At 39.4% G+C, this 21,589-nt stretch overlaps 1 protein-coding gene across 2 annotated transcripts in view; it reads left to right on the top strand.

The window, feature by feature from the left end:
- Positions 1–21,589, top strand: part of Ryr2 (ryanodine receptor 2) — a 581,527-nt gene that overhangs the window by 389,504 nt on the left and 170,434 nt on the right. For both annotated transcript variants that reach the window (XM_076572925.1, XM_076572926.1), the window contains 9 exons: positions 1,417–1,617; positions 4,536–4,641; positions 6,799–6,942; positions 10,289–10,562; positions 11,059–11,173; positions 12,531–12,663; positions 14,851–14,954; positions 18,435–18,570; positions 19,813–19,999. In XM_076572925.1, coding sequence (XP_076429040.1) covers positions 1,417–1,617; positions 4,536–4,641; positions 6,799–6,942; positions 10,289–10,562; positions 11,059–11,173; positions 12,531–12,663; positions 14,851–14,954; positions 18,435–18,570; positions 19,813–19,999 — 1,400 coding nt within the window. The remainder of the gene's footprint in view (positions 1–1,416; positions 1,618–4,535; positions 4,642–6,798; positions 6,943–10,288; positions 10,563–11,058; positions 11,174–12,530; positions 12,664–14,850; positions 14,955–18,434; positions 18,571–19,812; positions 20,000–21,589) is intronic.

Genomic DNA, 21,589 nt, shown 5'->3' with positions numbered 1-21,589 from the left:
CCTTCCAGAAGTCTGACAGTCTCTAGGGAAATCTGTACCTGTTCATGAATTTCTTTTTAGTATCTCATTGACAAAATCCATCACCTTGTCTCTAGTGAAAGATGATTTGCTAGAAGGAAGATCTTTTGGAGTTCTGTTAGAAAGAGAAGGAAGAGTCTTTGTAGGTGGTGATTTTTAAGCTGAAGTGAGGTAGAAAAGCTGGAGTTCCATAGTGGGAGCCAGAGGTATTGGGTAGAAGGTCTCGGGAGCTTCACATATACAGCAGATAGCCCAGCACGGAGCCTGAGGCTGAAGAGGCCAGATGGATGCTCCTAGGGAAGCAAAGGAGGGAGATAAACCTAACAGCCCAGATTCCAGTTCCTCAGCAAGCTGTCAGACTTGTCTAGACCTGAGGGGATAGTGTGTCCTTCGACAAAAGATTTGGAGAAGAAAGATAAGATTGAGAGAAAATTCTCATGATTATACTACCTTGACGTGCAAGATTTTAAAGTTCTTTTGGAATAGTGTGTGTTTGTCACAAAGAGTGTTAAGTATATTAGTCATTTTCAGTTTTGTTTACATGTATGTATTTGTATAGGGCTGTAGGCATGTGAGTATAGGTACCAATGGAAGTCAGAATAGGGCATCAGATGCCCCAGAGCTGGAGTTAGGAATTTGTGAGCTGCCTGAATTGGTGCTGAGAACTTAGCTCAGGCCTTCTGGAAGAGCAGCAATCTCTCTTAACTCTGAGCTATCTTTTCAGCCTCTCATTTTTTTATGCATTTGTTTTGTTTTGTTTTTATGTGTTGCTTGGGATTGAACCCATGGCCTCATGTTTTCTGGGCAAGCATTCTACTACTGAACTACATCTCTGTACCATTTACAGACACATTTATCAACAAATACTCTATCTGTTAAAAATCTGTTTGGTTTTCTATGAGCATTCACTGTGCTAGCCACTTGAGGAGTAAGCTCTCACCTTATAATCACCTTGTATATGAACATCATAGTTGTGGCCCTGGGTCAGGGATTCAGAGATGTCTTTCTGCTCAGCAATGCTCATCTGTATTCCTTCTGTTTTCTCACTGCACTTCTCCTCCAACAATTGAGTTATAATCCAGTTGCATGCAATTTGAAAGAAAGGCATTTTATTTTCTTACCAGTGGTGAAAACCCTCCTAGAAGACCCCTTTGCAAACTTTTCCTTATTTATCCATTGGCTGCTCTGCCTGTGGTATAGCAGAGAACCTCTGAATGATTACCTACTCAAGAAACATGTATCCATCAAGCTAGCTTATACATGTTAGCTTCATCCAATAAGACTAACTACATTCTAGGATTCTGTTTTTAGGGAGAATGGGCAACTGAGAATATTTAACACTGGTTATGACTTGATATACATTAACTACTAATAGTATATGTTTTAAATTATCCTCAGATGTGCCTCTTGCTTCAGTACCTCTGTGACTGCCAGGTTCGGCACCGGATAGAAGCCATTGTAGCCTTTTCAGATGACTTTGTAGCTAAGCTCCAAGATAATCAACGGTTCAGATATAATGAAGTTATGCAAGCCTTAAACATGTCTGCCGCACTCACTGCCCGGAAAACAAAGGAGTTCCGGTCACCACCACAAGAGCAGGTACCATAGTGGAATTGGAGGGCTTTCCTTTCATTTTGGATTTTTAGAGCATTCAAGATCTGTGCATTATAAAACTGTATGATAAATTATGAGTGGCTTTTTCTTTTCTGTTCTGTTGAAATTAGCCAAGTTCATTTTGTCAGTATTCTAAGTTTCACCAAAGGAAGCTATGTGGTTACATTAAACTTTATTAACTAATTAATGGCATATTATTATACTATTAGATAAATAAGTAGCTAATCACTAAAAGGCATCAGGTAAACTACAGTTGGTTCAAGAAGGTCAGGATACCACAACTTGAGGTTCCACAAATAGTGACAATGTTCAACCAGAGATGAGTCAACTTTGACTGGCTGTGGTCACGTCAAATAATAGAAACCCTCCACTCCTAAAAATAGGCACTAGATTCTTTCTCTTTGGCACCCTTGTAGAAGAAAGGTCCAGCAGCCACAGGACACGTTCTGTGAGTCTTCCATTGGTTAGTGTCAGAGTAAGCTGGCTAAGATGGGGGTTGGAGTAAGATCCAGAGTTCATTGCACAATACTGAAAACATTCACATTCGAGTTAAAAGTCTCTTCTTTGACCAGGAAAGGACTAGGTAAACAAAGGAAATACCAACACTGAGACTGCAGCTCTTACTATTGTGACAAAGCTACTCTCACTAAGCTTCCAAAATAGGAAAAAAAAAAAAAATAGAAGGATCTCAGCAAAGAACCAAGAAGAACCCATGGCATGTTTGATTAAAATTATAATAGCTGGAATGAAAAGTGAGCTGGAGAACATGATGGAGAGGGCAGAGGGTGCCATTTTAACTGGAAAGAGAACAGCACAGAAGAATCCCTCAGGGGAAAAGAGAGAAGAGAGAAAACAAAGAGAGATAAGGAATTCCACCATGGTTTTGGGCTGCAGAAGAAGAAACAACAAGCAACTGAAGAAAGATCACTAAAGAAAATGTCTTAAAATATTAAATTCTCTAAGGCAGTAGTTTTCAACTTTCCCAATGCTGTGACCCTTTAATATAGTTCCTCATGTTGTGGTGACCTCCATAAAATTATTTTCATTGCTTCTTCATAACTGTAATTTTGCTATTATTATAAATCATAATATAAATATCTGATATATAGTATATCTGATATGTGACCCCTATAGAAGGGCCATTTGACCACCAAAAGGGTCATCACATACAGGTTGAGAACCACTCTTCAAGGACTATGAAACTAGAGATTCAAGAAGCTAGTAAAGTATCTTAACAAATGTACATTATAGCTGAATTTCTGAAAATTAGACAAGGAAAAATCTTTAAAGAAATGAAATCTTAGTTGCAGAGAGAGAGGATAAGCTCGAGTATTAGCAGGTTGTTATCAGGGAAGATGGGGCCAGCATGAAGTGGAAGGTGAATCCCAACCACTGAAAGAAAACCTGTCAGCTCAGAGTTCTACACACTGTGGAAAGAACCTTTCAAGAGAAAGTGAACATTTGACACTAAAAATGAAGAAAAGTCCCTGGAGAGATGGTGTTGACATTAAGTCTACTTGCTGCTATTCCAGAGGACCCACGTTTGGTTCATAAGCATCTGCATTTAGTGTCTCACAACCACCCATAACTCCAGCTCCAGGGGATCTGATATCCTCCTCTTCTGACAGTCAAAGCTTCTGCACACAATACACACACACACACACTCACACTCATACACATTTACACTTAAAGTGAAGTAATGGGAATTGAACTATCTTGAACATGCTATTAAAAAAAAGCTAAAGTTTTTTTTTTTTTTTAAACAGAAAGAAAATGATAGAAGAGAATAGAGAAACTCAGAAAGGAGAAGGGAAAAGAACAATGAAAAATGTTAGGCTACAAGTAATTAAAAACACATCTTCTTTTCCCTTGGATTTATCCTAATATTTTTTGGGGCTATATAGGTATTATAAAACTGTCTTTTGCAGTTCTAACTGGGTGTGTGGAGAATTTTAAGAGGACTGTTTTGTAAATAGAAGCTAAGAGGACATGGATAGAGATAAGATTTTAGAATTCTTCCCAACTGGCAAATGCTGGCATCAGCAGCTAAGCTACACATAAAGGCATGCATGATCTCTCTTGATTATTTTTCACAAGAGCATATGAATCTGTAATTATCTCAGATCTGTAATAAAATCACACTATAAACTTTAAAATATCTCAAAAGGAAAATGTAAAAGAGCATCCATGCTATCTTATCTTCATTTATAAATTTAATATTATTAGTACTAAAACTTAAGCAGATGGACGGAAGTGTCCTGTGTTTTGACTGAGGCATGAATATCAGCATCAGTATAGCTGTCTATTATGTGGCTTTCCTGTTGTATTTAGATCTCTCCTTCTCTTGGAATCTGTATTCTCCTCAAAAGCATTTTTTTAGAATATACAGAAAGTGACAATATTAGAAAATAATAGATGTGCAGTGCAGAACATAATAAATTGTGAAGAATATAATAAAATACTTCAAAAAGATTTTTATGCATGTGTATGTATGTGTGTGAGTGTATTCTTTGTGTGAGTAGGTGCCTGTGGAGGCCAGAAGGTGTCAGATCCCCTGGAGAGAGTGACAGGAAGTTATAAGCCACCTGATATGGGCACTGGGAACTGAACTAGGTTCTTGAAAGAACAGAAAGCATTCTACCCCCCAAACCACTTGTAGTTAAAGATAACAATGTATATGAGTCTAAAATTTAGTAGACCTGAGGAGGATACTAAATGATTATAACTGTTTTCCAACCACTACATTCAGGAGGAATTGACTTATTTTGTGATTAGCAATCAACAGTAGCTTTTCACTTATTGAGGGGAGTATTTAAATATGCACATTAGAAATGTGGTTTTCAATGCTCTTGAATTCAATTTCTCTACCCCCTTGTTCTTTCTGTATTGTTTTCCTCTTCCAGATTAACATGCTTCTCAATTTTAAGGATGACAAAAGTGAATGTCCCTGTCCTGAGGAAATCCGAGACCAGCTCCTGGACTTTCATGAGGATCTGATGACTCACTGTGGTAAACTCATTGTTCTGGTATAATCTCTATTGCTGTGTCAAATAACATGACCAAGCACAGTTTAGGAGAGGAAATATTTATTTGGCTTTGGTTTACACTGCCAGGTTACAGTCCATCACTGAGAGAAGTCAGGGTCAGAACCCAAGCAAGAACCTGAAAAAATTGTGCAAGGATGCTGCTTGCTGACTTGCTCAGGCTCATGCTTAGCTAGCTTTCCAACATAGCACAGCACTATCTTCATAGGGAATGGTAACACCCACTGTGGGTCATACCCTTCTATATCAATTAACAATCAAGACAATCCTTCATAGACATGCTGACAGATAAGAAAATTACTCAGTTGAGTAACTATAATCAAAGAAAAGGAGACATGTATTTCTTTATGAAATGATGTGGTGAAGATTTAAGTTTCAATGACAGAAAATTGTAGTAGAATATTATCTTAAGGTATGTTACTTTTGTGTATGTTGCATTTGTTTAACTCTATAAAGCTGTGTTACTGTGTCTGTGTAAAATACCTGATGGTTTAATAAACAACTGAATGGCCAATATCAAGGCAGGATAAAGGATAGGCAGGGCTGGTAGGCAGAGAGAATATATAGAAGGAGAAATCTAGGATAGAAAAGGAGAAGAAGCCAGAGAAGGAGGAGGACATTTGGGGCCAGCCATCCTCATAGCAAGCCACAGAGTAAGAGTAAGATTTACAGAAGTAAGAGAACAGGAAAAGCCCAGAGGCAAAAGGTAGATAGGTTAACTTAAGGAAAGCTGACTAGAAACTAAGCCAAAATAAGGCCGGACATTCATAAGTAACAGAAAGCCTCCATCTATGATTTATTTGGGAGCTGGGTGGTGGGCCTGCCAAAAAAGCAGAAATAACAACAGTTTGGCACCCAATGTAGTGTGCCAGTTGCTGTTGTATTTTAAATTGTGCTGCCCTTTAAGCCACAGCTGTCCAAATCACCAAGTGCAAACCTGCTGCTACCAACAGCCGTTAGGCTGCAAGGACCATAGCTGGAGGGAATTCTGGTCCCTCAAGCTCCGACTCCCGCAAAACTACAAAGGGAACTTAACTAAACCTCTGTCCTGCTAAAGAACTCAAGATTCAAAGGTTGAGGTGGAATTCTACTCTTCAGAGAGGCTGAATAGCAAGTAGCTCACCTCCTCTCCTTATTCGCATCCTCCAAAAAGCCCCTGTGCTTCTCCTCACCCTTCCTTATAAACCCTTCTCCACCTGGCTCCTCCCTACCACTTCCTGTCAGCTAGTTGCTGGCACAGCCTCCTGATCACAGATGACGTTTATTTAATCAAACACATTTTTGCATCATTAAACAAATGTTCCAGAGCATAAACAAAAGTAACACACCTTGAAATAATATTGTACAACAGAAAATGAAATTTTCATTTTTGCCAGTGGTGTAGATAAATAGATAGGCAAAAGATATAGATGATGGGTAGATAGCTATCTAGATAAATATATAAATAGTGAAAGATAAAGAGATAGAAAGATGGGTGACAGATATAGCACCAGTCAGGTTATTCTGATCTTATTCTAGAAGATATTAAGAATATTACATCATGCATTATTTAATTTTATGAATGAAAACCCACTTGCCTACATATTATGCCATTTATATAATATCAATAAAATATGCTCCAAATTGCAGAATTCTTTCTATAGTTGTAAAATGGCCCCTGGCTTAGGAGATCTAGTTATGCCCTTTGTCTCTGCCTCTTAGGTTAAAACACTGATATATTTGGAAGAGAGAGGATAGAGGTCCTAGGAATTTTAGACAGGTAGGATAAGAAGTTCAGGCAAACAGTCTCTAAAGTCACTGATGCTGAAAAAGTCAGGCAAAGAGCAGAACTGATCTTTCCTCCTAATGGGTGCCTTTTTGTTCTTCACTCAGTGTGAGTGTGTCCTGATTATCAATGGTCCTGGAATAACAAGAACTGGGAAAGAAGAGGAAGGAGGGAGTGATGCTGAGAAGTGAATTTTATTTGAGTGTTCTGGGGCAAGGTAGCCTAATAGGTGCTGCTAGGTGCTTGAGACCTTGCTGGGACTTGAGGATGGAAAAGCAGGAGAACCTGAGAATTGCTCCCAATTTTATACTGTTTTGAAAGGATTTCCTTTTCTGCTCCCCCTGCTGTTAATGCCAGGAATTGAGCTGGATGAAGATGGATCCCTGGATGGAAGCAATGACTTGACAATCAGAGGACGTTTGATGTCCCTGGTCGAAAAGGTGACCTACCTGAAGAAGAAACAAGCTGAAAAACCAGTTGCAAGTGACTCCAGAAAGTCCTGTAAGCATTTGAAAGGGTCCTGGTCCAGTGTCCAGCCATGATATTTATTTACCCTGAAAATGAACACTATACTTAGCAGGGGATCCTAACTTCCAAGGATCAGCTTTAATGTTTGTAAGGACCCCGAAGTAGGTGGCAGCAGCAGATGCTGTACTCATAGGCTTGAGAGAGCTGCACTGTGAAGGACTCCCTACATCGCTAATGTTTTACTTACTTGCTCACAGACTATCAAGAGAAAGCATAGCTTGAGAGATGGCTCAGCTAGCAACGTGCTTGCTGTGTAAGCACAAAGATCTGAGTTTGCATCCCTGGCACCCATGTAAGAAGCAGTAAGACACACCTATAATCCCAGTGCTGGGATGGCAAAGACAGGAGGATTTTTGAGGCTTGCTGGCCAGATAGTCTATATGAAGTGGTGAGTGCCAACCTTTCAAGAGACCCTGACTCAAACAATAAAGTGGAAAACTATCCAGAAAGACATACAACATCAGTTTCTGGCCTCCCACCATGTTCATATTCATTACCACATGTACACGTAGACACATATGAACATATACACAGACATACACACACAGAGAAATTATAAAGAGAATAACTTAGACTTCATAGGTCAATACTGTACATGTTTTTTAAATGATGGTATAAAATTAGACTTTTCCTTTTAAAGTTAAATAGATGTTATCTGTAATATAACTATATTTGGTTCTGAAACCTCTTCTAAGGTATGCATTTTTTGGTTAATTGTATACTATTTGATCAAGAACAGTGGCTGCTGGCCTTAGAACCAAATAAGCCAGCTCTGTTGGACCCTGAGCTCTTCAGAAGTGTACCTTAATCCTGAAGGGGTTATGGACCAGAGCCATTGGATCCACATTATTATCACTGCATTTCTAATATCCTACTAATTTTAAGATACAGCACTGGTTTAGTAAAGGGTCTTTCTAAAAAAAATAGAAATCTTATCCATAAAATTATGTTTTAGAGATGAAAAGAAAAAAAGATTGAGGTAGCCATTATCTGCCAGAGTTCTAAGTTTCTTTCTTTCTTTCTTTCTTTCTTTTTTTCATCATCAATACATTTTTATTTCACACTTGCAGGGTGTAATTGCATCAGTGTTTAGATATAGGAACATAAACATTAATTCCAAGCAACCATGCTGGATGTTCAGGGCCCCTCCAGTCCCCATCCCCAATATACACATAATGCATATAATATTGGAGGTTTTTTTTTTTAAAAGGCAGTACGCACAAAATACCCTTTGATCAAGTACTCCTCAAGAGTCTAATGCTGACCAGTGTGATTTTTTTCAGTTCTAAGCATCTTAAAAAAATAAAACATTAACTGTAACAGTGCAGGTATCAATGGGTAACTTGAACATCTCCCCCAAGAGTTCTAGTCCTCAGTGCTAAAAGTAAATATATCTGCATCCCTTATGTGCATTCTCAGACTTGAACAAAAAGTAAAAGCAGCTTGGTGATGTCACAGGTTAAGGGTCGTTTTGAACTTTTGTAGAAAGCTGGCAAATTCCTCTCCAATGGGTCTCCATAAGCCCTGTCAACTCACCCCAGCTCCAGGGTGGAAAAACCCAGCTGTCACTAGCAACCCAGGGCTGTGCAAAGAGGGGGAGGAGGCTGGGAGGGCTCTGCCCAGCTAAGGCCTCTACAGTCCCTTCTTGTCACATATCACAGAGAAAGCCAAGGGAGATTCCTGATGACCAGAAACCCAGAGGCTGAAAAGAGGCTACTTATTTTGTGCCTAGATAATATTTAAGGAAAAGCAAATCTACCAATTTCATCCAAATAAAAATAATGGTAAGAAACTTAGAACTCTAAGTGAGTTAGAACTTTCTAAGTTTCTAATGAGTCACATTTGCTAACATATTTATGGCTTTTGCTTGTTATCATGACAATGAAATTTTGAGATGTGTGGGAATATATTGACATTTCTTTCCGTTATTTTTGTTTGGATGAAATTGATAGATTTGCTTTTCCTTAAATAATATCTAGGTGCAAAATAAGTAGCCTTTTTTGAAAACCAGCCAATGTATGAATGATAGAAATTAGGTCTCACTACCCCTCAGCTGCATCTACCCTACCTAACTTACATGCTTTCATTTTAGTTTAAGATGTTTAGAAAATTCTACTGTCTTTAAATTGACCATGTTACATGTTATGCCACAGATAGTCTTATATATCCGATATGATTTTTCAGTTTAGTTAAAACTGATCAATCAAACACTTTTAGATACATTTTAAGTGATAATTTTGATCCAAATTTAAATAAAACCATATAGATGTATCCATAAATCATATCCATGTAGCAGAAAACTTAGTTGAGGAAATAACTGGATAGCCAAGCACCATGATGACTGTTCCATGGTGGACCTTTAGAGGTGGAATGATGTGAAACCTTCTGGGAAGAAAATAAGAAAAAAATAAATGGAAGTATAAGTTTGGGCGCTTTGTATTCTTTGACAGATCTGTGGACTCTCAACAGTAGTTTTGTCACTTTTTTGTTGTTTTGATAAAAATACCCAGACAAAAAGCAAATTAGGGAAGAAAGGGTATATTAGGGCTTACAGTTCTCATGAGGTAGAGTCCATCATGGTGAGGAAGGTATGGCAGCGGGAGCATGAGGCCATCAGAACACATTCATTGTGCACAGGAAGGAAAGAAAAGCAAGTGGGGCCAAGTTATAAAACCTCAAAGCCCTTCACCAGGGACATACATGCTCCTGAAGGGTCCATAACCTTCCCAAACAGTGCTACTCACTGGAGACCAAGTGTTCAAATACATGAGCCTATCAGGGATGTTTCTTATTCAAAACATAACAACTTATAACTTTGAAACAGCTTATCTTAATTATAAGAGATATTATTTAGACAGAAGTGCTTATTTTTCATCTGTAATAAACTACATCTCTATGGAAAAAGTGATGGTATTTAAATGACATTTGTTTTATATATATATATATATAATAACACACATATATAATATATATTGTTTTATATATATAATAATTATACACACACACACACACACACACACACATATATATGTATATATATGTTGGTTTTTTGACACAGGGTTTCTCTGTGTAGCAGCACCTTTCCTGGAACTCACTTTGTAGACCAGGCTGGCCTCAAACTCAAAGAGATCCACCTGCCTCTGCCTCCCAAGTGTTGGGATGAAAGGCGTGTGCCACCACTGCCCAGCGTTAAGAATATTTTAAGTATCTTTAATGTGTCCTAACTTTTGTGATAGCAGCTTGGGGTTATGAGGTTATAGAGTTGGAATGTCTAACTGATGTGTCTTTTCTCACTATTTGACACAAACCTGCCATGCAGCCAGTCTCCAGCAATTGATTTCCGAGACTATGGTGCGGTGGGCTCAAGAGTCTGTCATCGAGGACCCTGAGCTAGTGAGGGCCATGTTTGTGTTGCTGCATCGACAGTATGATGGCATCGGGGGTCTAGTCCGGGCACTGCCAAAGACCTACACTATCAATGGCGTCTCTGTGGAGGATACTATCAACCTGCTTGCATCGCTTGGTCAAATCCGTTCCCTGCTGAGTGTGAGGATGGGCAAAGAGGAAGAGAAGCTAATGATTCGTGGATTGGGGTAAGCTATGTAGCCATAGCAATCTTTGTCTTACGCATTTCTTCTTATTTCATCAAGTTAGCAATGCATAAGAACACTAATACCAAAGCTCCAACTGGATTATGGGATGATGTCAAGTATTTTTCCCCTAGAGATTAAGCTTTTAAACTAAATTAGAAAGTTGCTTACTGGGTCATGGGCAACCTGAGTGGGGGTTCATCCCTGAAGAAAACTGACCTTTCATTCCTCAGTACTGTAGAGAGCTCCTCAGTTAGGGTTCTGTCCTTATGAGCCTTCCTCCATCCACACTGGATGTGGACTTATGCAGTTCTTGTACAGGCAACCAGAACGGTTGAGAGTTCATAGGCATGGTACCCCTGTTGTATCCAGAAGACATTTTGCACAGAATGTATTAACATGTACCTTTTTACATTGAACAATACATTAAAAACTTGATAAGCACAAAGGCCCTTTATTCTGAGCTCTGCTTAACTGCTGTCTTTCCTATTCTTTCTAGGGATATCATGAATAACAAAGTGTTTTACCAGCACCCCAATCTCATGAGGGCCCTTGGAATGCATGAAACAGTGATGGAAGTCATGGTGAATGTCCTTGGAGGTGGAGAGTCTAAGGTAAACGAAAGCCTTGACTTCAGGGGTCATGTTTGATTTAGCTTTCTGTAGTGACTACAGAGAAACTACAAGAATGATTATTTCTTTAGTTGACTGGTGTTTAGGGAACACTAGTTGTCACATGCATGCCTGCATGTGCACATCACACACACACACACACACACACACACGCACGCACGCACGCACGCACACACGCATGCACGCACACACACACACACACACCCTTGAGTCTGAGAGTTGTAGTTAGCTATTTGAATTTTCCTTAATATTGGAAAAGAAATTCCTGCTCTATGCTTTGTCATTTGTTGTCTCCTCAATGAGTCTACTTAAAGGATATCCAGACACTTACAAAGAGCATATCAGTTTTTTAAAATTAAGTCACATCTCATCATAAGTACAAAGCATACACCTGTGCTTCAGACTCAGCCATTGCTAGGATTCAGACAACAGTGGATGCACTAAATTTCTGAGCGAAATCATCAGTGACAGGACAGAATTGTTCTGGAATGGGTTTGTGGTAAGACTTTAGAGTTAAATTTTAAGTATATACAATTTACAACAAATTCCACAACAGCAGTATGTTTAGAAGAACATAGCGAAGAGCTCCAGCATTTCATGTAAATCAACACAGTTTCATAATCTGACATGCAAAAGTCATGCCTAGATTTAAATCACACTGTATATTTACAATATGTATAAGCCTAGGTTTTCCATGCCCCATGCATAGACAAGCATATAAAGACCTTCACAGTGTACTGAGTTCAGAAAGAAACATAGGATAAGGTGAGAGGCATGTGTCAATGCTTACCAGATAGCTCTTCTGGCCAAGACCTTTACAGGGAAGAGCAAGGAGGTTGTGAAGCCCTGAAATGTCAACAACCACCACAACAACAATTGATGCTGATAAAAATATTCCATTGTGAGACTCAAGTTCTGAACTTACTGTAGTGTATCTTCCCCTTCAGTTCCTAAGTTCTTAACATCCATATTTTCTGAATTTAACAAAACAGAATCAGAGGGATTATGTAGTTTCCCTGGTAGGCACAGATAATTGTACAACCAGATAGCAGGGTTGTGTCTGTGTTAGTCTGACTCCATAGCTAGGCTCAGCCTAGCTGTAAGTTTAGGGCTAATTGAAGATACAATCGAGGATGCAGGTGGGATTTGTGAGTCAGTGTCAGGCTTGATGTTTAGCGTCTTAAGGACTGAGTGAATCACAGGCTACATGTTTGAAGGTTCTTAGTATATGACTTTGGTTTTCATGGGTATAGATGGATTGATAGTGTCACAGTGGCCTCACTATCTGAGCTCAATATTATCATTTGTTTCAGCAACTAACTGGATACTCTTTATACAGGAAATCACCTTCCCCAAGATGGTGGCCAACTGTTGCCGTTTTCTATGTTACTTCTGTCGTATAAGTAGGCAGAATCAGAAAGCCATGTTTGACCATCTCAGTTATTTACTGGAAAACAGCAGTGTTGGTCTTGGTAAGTTAATGTATGATATTAATTTAATCTTTACAGAAAAAATAAACTGTATAGGAGTTGGAGAGTTGGCTTGGTGGTTAAGAGCACTCACTTGCTGGTCCTGCAGAGGACTGGTGCTCTGTTCCTATAACCCATGTTAGGTGGTTCACAACTTCTTGTAACTACAGCTCTAAGAGATCTAATGCCTTCTTCTGGACTCCACAGGCACCCTTACTCAAGCATGAGTGCACATATTTGCACATACATAATTAGATAAGCATAAATAAAATAAATATTAAAAATAAGATGTATATTAAATTTAAATGTCCATGTTTGGGCAGAGGATGTTCTTAAAAGAAACACACACACACACACACACACATACACACACACATGCACAGAGAGAGAGACAGACAGAGAGACAGAGAGAGACAGAGAGACAGAGAGATACAGAGAGGGAGACAGAGAGAGAAAGACAGAGAGAGAGAGACAGAGAGACAGAGAGACAGAGAGACAGAGAGACAGAGAGAGAGAGACAGAGAGAGAGAGACAGAGAGAGAGATTGAACTGGTCAATGGGTGAATGAAGAGGTGTTCAGTGTCGCTAATCCTCAGCCAAGTACAAATGAGAACTACAGTGAGCTGTCACCTCACACCTGCTAGAAGACAAATAATAGTAACTATTGACAAGGGTGTAGGGAAGTGGAATACCGGAATACTTATAGTGGAAATCATAATTGCTCTAGTTATTATGGAAAACAGTGAGAAGGTTCTGGGAAAAGTTAAAAGTAGAATTACAAGGCTCATAGGATGGCTCATTTGATAAAGACCTGAATTCTATCTCTGGGACCCATGTGGTGGAAGGAGAGAACTGACTCTCAGAAGTTGTCCTCTGCATGGCATGGGTGTGCTCATATGTTTATACATGCATACACACAAATATATAAATGTGATACAAATTTTTAAATACAATTAAAATATGATACAACAGTTTGACTTTAGTGTACATGCCCACAGAAAGGAAAATCAGTATGCTAAAAGCACATCTTTATTCCCATACTCATGCCAATACATTCTCAATAGCCAGGCTATAAAACCAGTCCCAATGTAAATAAAAGGATAGGTAAAGAAAACGTGGTTTATAAACACAGTGCACAATCAGATGGAAATTTCATCAAATGCAGTGAATGGCTTGCATATCACGTTAAATCAAGTGCTGTACATATTAAGGTGGATGCCCCTTGTTCTCCCTCTGTGTGAATCTGAAAACAGAGTTCAATGAAGCAGACAGTGGAACTGTGCTTCCTAGGTCCCGAGAGAACTAGACTGAGGACATACCAGTCAAAGGTTATACAACTTCACCAGAAGTGGCGGCTCATGCCTGCAATCCCAGTGCCCAGGCAACTGAAGCAGGAAGATTATCCTGAGTTTGAGATCAACCTGGACAACATAGTGAGTTCTAGGTCAGGCTGAGCTACAGTATGAGATTCTGCATCACCAGTACCCCAGACAAGGCTACCAATTTTGACTTAGATAGTAGGCACATAAGTTAATTTTCTCACCATTGTGATTAATATCTGACAAAATGCAAATTAAGAAAAGGAAGGGTTTATTCCAGCTCACACTTGGTGGCTATGAAGTGTTTTTGTAGGGAGGCATGACGGCAGTGGCACTGATGTAATGGAAGCAGAGAGAAAGGAGGATACAGGCAGTGCTCAGCTGTCCTTACCCTTTTTAATTCAGTCCAAACCCTTTGCCCATGGAATGGTGCCACCCATATTTAGGGTGAGTCTTCCCATTCAGTTAACCCAACATAAAGTCACATTCCCAGACATGCCTAGAGGTTTGCCACCTGAGAATTTTTTTATACTGTCTATTTATGATCATTTTTAAGGATCACAACACCCAAACACCCAAACATGTGGTTGCAGCATCAACAGTACGTTGTATTTTTAAAAATCGCTGAGTAGATCTGAAGTGTTTTCATCATAAACTTGGTAAGACCCTAAAGTCTTGCATGTCCATTCTTGCAACTGAGTTGTACCTATTTCAGTTACAATAAATGTACACAATTTTAGTTGTCAAAAATATTACATTGATTCAGGCTAGTATAATATACATGCTGTTTAGGTGTTGAGTGTGGGAAGGTGTATTTTCCTGCACTCTATTCATAGTTCCAGCACAATTATTTTCTCTTAATTTGAATTAGCTTCACCAGCCATGAGAGGTTCAACCCCCCTGGATGTGGCTGCAGCTTCAGTTATGGACAACAATGAACTTGCCCTCGCTCTACGGGAGCCGGATCTGGAGAAGGTGAGCCATACTCCCATCTGGAGTGTCTATGAACAGTACCTTAGGCACAGCTGTCTTGAGAGTTCTTCAGTATAAACACCTGTGCTGAAGTGGTATTCATATCATGGCATGTGACTATAATTCCGTAACATGTCTTATATTTGACTTAATTCTATTCCTTATTCTGTAACACTGGGTCTGATGAAGATGAAGGAGTTTAGGTTGTCTCTCTTACCACAAGAGTTTTCTGTGAAATAGGAATCACCTTTCAATGACTGGTATAGTTTTTTCATGATCTCTGCTGTTTTTATTTAAGAATATAATTTTAGTTTCCCTAAGGATATTTTTGTCCTCTCATATATACATTTTCTATCACACAGATATTCATATGTTCCAGTGAGAATGCCAGTGAAATTGCAAGGCTGGGTGCTCTAAGCTTATCTAACCATGTGTGTTGACCAGCATGCATGGAAAGTTCCCCAAAGTTTGGCTGCAGAAGTCTTCCATGTGGTCATTTATTCCTTCTCTAGAGTCCTGTCTGTCATTTCTTTACAGATGTGGATCATCTTAAAAGGATCCCCTCATCCTCTTTCCGGGACTGATAAAGGCTTCCTGTGTCACTGGATGTAAACGACACAAGTTTACTCCAGTGGCATCCACCCCCATATTGCTCTGCTCTCATATCCACCACTATTCTGCCCCTTCTCTTTGTTCTAGCCACACAGCTCTCACTACAACTGAACAAGCCAGAATGTGTCTCTGTCTCAGGGCTTTGTACTCTCTGTTCCCTCCACCTGTCAGGTCCTTCCTACCCCTCTTAGCCTATGGCTCTTTGCCAGATATCTTTTCATCATGACTCCAGAGTCATGTTTGTGATCAGCTCTTCCAAGCCCTGCTATTTAAAGTTGTAAGTTGTTCCTGCCTTCTTTAGCTCTCCTATTCTTTCATAACTTAATTTTCTCTTATTGAAAGAATATATACTTGCATATGATATATCATGTATATGTATATAAGTATGCATTTCATTTGGTTTCTATTTATATGATCACTTGTGTCATACATATATGCATACATATACAATGTATATATTCATATAACATTTAACAGGAAAACTTTCTGAGAAATGCAGTTCCATAGCATCTTTGTGATACAAACATCATAGAATGTACCTTCCCCAAAACAAGACATGTGTGACATCTCGAGAGATTGTGGTCTTTGAGGACCATGATCATATATGAGTTTGATCACCAGTTGACACTGTTAGGTAGCTCAAATGCAGATTAAGAATTGCTATGTTTATGTGTTTCTTAAATCCTACTCCCTACTGATATTGCTACTGGTGATGTCAGCATTTTTGCAAATGCTTGCCCAGGTTCAGAGAAGGTGTTGGCACTGGGGGATATCTGAGTGTACTTGTTACAGGTATAAGGCTGTGAGCTCTTCCCAAGTCCCCTGACATGCCAGATCAGTGTCATGAAGTTTCACATCTCTGACTCACAGAGGAGACTTTGCTCCTATATGTCACTTAAAATCTTTTTTAATATAACTCCTTAAAATAGTTAATATCTAAACTCTTGAAAATACCAAATATAGAGGGAGAATGTGGAGCAACTGGACACCCCTGCCAAGGAGCTGTTGAATGAATGTTGCACACTGAGTCTGAAAAACCTCCCAATAGTTTATCAGTTTAAACATGCACTATTTACAATGGACTATACACATAGCCTTCACATTCCTAGGGATTTGCTCAATGGAAAGGAATCCATCATAGTCCAAAGCTAAAATACCCACCACTGTACAGATTCGTAAGTGAAGCTGTGGACTCTCCGTCCATGTGTGGTGGATTGCTATTCAGAAATACAAAATAATTTGGTATTAAATTCTAGTACATTGTGACTAAATCCCAAAGTCATTATACCACATAAGAGAAGTCAGGTACAGGAAGATACATGCCACATAATTCCATGTGTGAATATTATTGAAAAAAACAAGCTAATTTGTCCTGAAAGAAGGCAGTTCATCAGGAGCTTGATATATAGTGAAAGGGACTGAAAATGGCATAGGATACCTTGGAAGGAAGATGGAATGGTCTAGGGTATTTTCAGAAATGTACTCCTTTCAAACCACATTGAATGAGTACCTCAAGTTGACCATTCTCTTGACCATCACTTGCCTCAATGCTCCAGACATAAAAGTCTTAGCTATAACATTTGTTTCTAACTGGATAGAACTCTGTTTATCAAGTTATTCTTGTAATGCTTTGTCACCTTTGGCTATGGCTTCTTTAGGGTTGGGTTTTTTCTTATATCTCAATTCCACATGAAATGTTGTGCACTATTAGTATGCTTGTGAAATGAAGTATCTTAAAAGATAAACCAAGCAGGCATTTTTTATGTGCTCATTTCTACAGCACTGAAAAGTACTGCTGATGGACAGGCTGAGTATCTCTTAACCATGATGCTTGAAAGCAATTGTGGTTCAGATGTTAGTGTTTTCTGGATTACAAAAAATTAGCACACACACATAATGAAATATTTGATTCAATTTTTTTTAGTGCACTTGCTTTTTGAATGTGACCTGTCATTTGAAGTCAGATGTAAACTTTTTTTTTATTTGTGACTTCATGGCAATGCTAAAAATGTTTTAGATGTCACAGCTTTGGGGATTTTAGATTTTTGGATTGTAATATATATATATATATATATATATATATATATATATATAGTTTTTATGGACGCTGATACTGACTTGAAGAGCATAAATAACATGCTCAAAATGATGCACCCTGTGGGGGAGACATGTCTAATCAGAGCTGAGGAGATCCGCCTCTAAGTTACCTGCCCCACCATTGAATGGATGAATAAATCACTTCTCTCCAAGATGCTTTTGTATCTCAAACAGGAGTTCCTGCATTCAGATGGTTTTACAGCCCCCCTCTTTACCAGCTGAACTATGGGAAGATGTACTCAGGTGGTTTTTATTTGGACTAGAGGTCATTAGACATTCAGAGGTATTCAGATATTATGACTTTTGTATGTAAAGTTCTTGAGTTATATGGTATGGAATTCAAGAACATTATTTTCTTATAGAATTCATTCATATTTTTGATGGCTACATTTTGTTGTATTTTAGTATGTATGTGTGTATTATTTAAGCTTAAGTAGAGAGAATTTATGTCATTTATCATGATGTTAAAAAGAATTGCAAAAAGAATGTATTTGTTAGGGCTGGAGAAATGGCTCAGATGTAAGAGTGATTGATGCTCTTTCAGAGGACTCAAATTCTGTTCCCAGCATTCACATCAAGTTGATAGCTGCCTACAACTCCAATTCTTCTCTGGCTCCCCTGGGAATCTGCACTCAGGCGTACATATACATGCATACAAATAAATGAAATGCGTATGCTTTAAACCACCCGTGGATAATCTCATTCTCCAGACTTAGTTTAGGCTCATGTTACTTCCAAATGAAGGCTAACCCCTTGCTTATCATTTGTTTGTAGGTAGTTCGCTATCTGGCTGGCTGTGGGCTGCAGAGCTGTCAGATGCTGGTGTCTAAGGGTTACCCAGACATTGGCTGGAATCCAGTTGAAGGAGAGAGATACCTCGACTTTCTCAGATTTGCTGTTTTCTGTAACGGTAGGACATGATTGCTTGAGGACACCTAAAACTGTGTGAAAATAAGGGTTCTGGGGCTGAAGAGATGTCTCAGTGGTTAAGATCACTTATCAGCTCCTGTAAAGGACCCAAGTTTTGTTTTTAGCACCCATGTGGGACAGCTCACAACTGCTTGTACCTCCAGCTTCAAGAGATCTGACACCCCCTTATGGGGCATCTCCACTCTTGTGCACACACAGACATGTATATATGCATAATTAAAACTAAAAATTAATATTTTTTAAAAATGTAAAGAAAACAATGGTTCATCATAGCATTTTCATACAGGAAATGAATATAAGAGACTGAACATTTTATTTAATAAATAGTTTTCTTTCCACAGCAATAACTAATACTATGTTTTTAAATGGATTATACTTTCATTGTTTAACTTGAAATCTGCATGTACCTTCTAGATTTTTGCATTTGGGTCTTAATGGTTGAGATTGCCATACCTTCTCCCATAACAAATAGTTTGTCTCTGTAACATTTTGCTGTACTTGGAAAATATCATCAAAGAAAGTAACTTATGGTGTTTAGCATGCATATCTGTCACTTTTCTCATTGCTATGACAGAATACTTGATAGAGGCACCTTGAGGGAGGAACTTAGTCAGTCCATCACTGCAGGGAAGGTGACTACAGTGGCTTAGTCTGCGGTTGGCAGGAGCTTGCAATGCAGCTTCCTATCTAGCACCAACCAGGAAATAAGAGTGAGAGCTAGGGTACAGCTGGAGGTAGAACTTCCTTCAAGGCTCTCGCTGACAGCCTGTAATAGCCAGCTAGGCCCCAGGTCCCTAGATTCCCAAGACAGCAGTGTCTCGGGGGGTCATTCAGAGTATCCAGACACACAAGTCTCTGAGGGTCATTCAACATACAGACCATAACAATATATATAAAAATTGTGATGTGTGTTGAGTGTTGAATTTATGGGCCTGTGAGATGCCTCGGTAGATAAAGGTGCTTGCTGCCAAGGCTGACCTCTTGACTTCCATCCCTGAAACCCACAGGGTAGAAGGAGAGAAACAATTTCTACAGGTTGTTCTCTGGCTTCCAGGTGGTGTGTGAACTGATTCCTGCCTCCCATAAATCAATGTAATTTAAAAGCTGAATTTAATATTATAGTATATTTCTAAGCTATGCCTGTTTCTTTAAATGAGATATGCTTATGATATATGGTCCCTGGAAGTCTTATATTTTGTTTACATTACTCTTTCAACTACAGGGGAGAGTGTGGAAGAGAATGCAAATGTTGTGGTGAGGTTGCTCATCCGGAGGCCCGAGTGCTTTGGTCCTGCCTTGAGAGGGGAAGGTGGCAATGGCCTCCTTGCAGCCATGGAAGAAGCCATAAAAATAGCTGAGGATCCTTCTAGAGATGGCCCCTCCCCAACCAGCGGATCCAGCAAAACCCTGTAGGTCTACCATGCACACCCTCAGCAAATGCTATCAGCCCACCAAGGTTGACATATATTTGACATTCTGTTAATTACCATTTCACTGTCTGACACTGAAGAGTTTCCCCATTGAAAACTGAGTGTCTTAGACAAGAAGAGCATGGAACTGGCTGTTGGAATAGGCTAAATGAATGAAGAAATGAACTGGAGAGATTGTGTGGATTTACGAGATGCATTTTGGGAGTATTTTGAGGCTTCCTAGGCAAAAAGCACAGTTCAAAAGCCTGTATCCTTGACAGTGGGATGTAATGTTGTCATATACAAGGTGTTTGGCCACATTATAGCTATCCTGGGATAATACAGCCCACAGGCCGCAGGCAGCAAGCAGCTTTATCTACTGAGCCATCTCACCGGCCCATAAATTCAACACTCAACACACATCACACATACACCTGCACAGTATAGATGATGGGAGGTAAGCCTCTGAAACTTGAGTCAGGTTCAGCGGTAGTGAGATGATTTTTTTTTTTTTTTTTTTTTTTTTTGTGTGTGTGTGTGTGTGTGTGTGTGTGTGTGTGTGTATACATACATACCTACTTGTTCAGGAACCAGAGGGTGGTACTATTTGTCCTGCTCTGTCACTTTTTACCTTATTCTCTGAGACAGAGTCACTCATTGGATTAGGAAGTAGTCTGGCAGCTCACAAGCTGTAGCAATCTTCCTGAATCTGCTCCGCCACCAGAGTTATATATGTAACCCATATATGGGTTACAGACATATATGACCATGCCTGGCATTTTATGTGGGTCCTAGTGATTTGAACTGAGGTCCTTATGCTTATGATGCAAGCTCTCTTTCCTGCTGAGCCATCTCTCCAGCCTTCCAAGATGAGTTCTTATAATGTTATCAGGTAGAGAAAGAGACCTTTAGTAAGGGAATGGGGATTCCGCCAGGTGAGTATGATGGTAGCATCCAGGAAAATAGACACAATTCTGAGGAGCAGAATGCTTGGTTAATGTACTAGAGACAGATGTGTGGCAGAAGACACTGATACTGGTTTCTATTAGGACCCTAAGGCAATGCAGATAGGCATGTGTCATATGTGTCCTTACCTTTATAGTCTTTTAATCTGTGGAGGTGAATGTCCTCTGAGGAGGTCAAACACCCACATTGCTAGTGCAACTGTAAAGATAAAACACAGGGCTTAGAGGGGACAGACTTGCAAGTAAACTTTAGTTTTTCCACAGGTGGAAGAGGCATAGAGCTAATGTGGTTTATCAGGTAGACAGATGGTTAAGGCAGTCCTTAGCTAATCTCACAATGGGAAGTACATCCAGAGAGCTCAGGCCAGGACCATGTTAGCCGGTGTGTACACAAAAGCTTGAGACCTCCCTCGTGGGCATGTAAGGCTACTCACTGTCACTCTGCAGCAAGGAAGGACATGGGCCCCAAAGTCTGTCCACATTTGCATTTTATCAGCAAGATAATGGAATGTGTTCAGATAGATACAGACTATATTGACTATGGGTGATGGAGTGAGGGTAGGGCAATTGGTTTGGGATAAGCCAGTAAATGAAGTAATATTTCTAAATGTTACTCCAGATCAAA

This window comes from Peromyscus maniculatus, chromosome 5, assembly GCF_049852395.1.
Source record: "Peromyscus maniculatus bairdii isolate BWxNUB_F1_BW_parent chromosome 5, HU_Pman_BW_mat_3.1, whole genome shotgun sequence".
NCBI lineage: Eukaryota > Metazoa > Chordata > Mammalia > Rodentia > Cricetidae > Peromyscus > Peromyscus maniculatus.
This window is presented reverse-complemented; position numbering and strand designations above follow the sequence as displayed.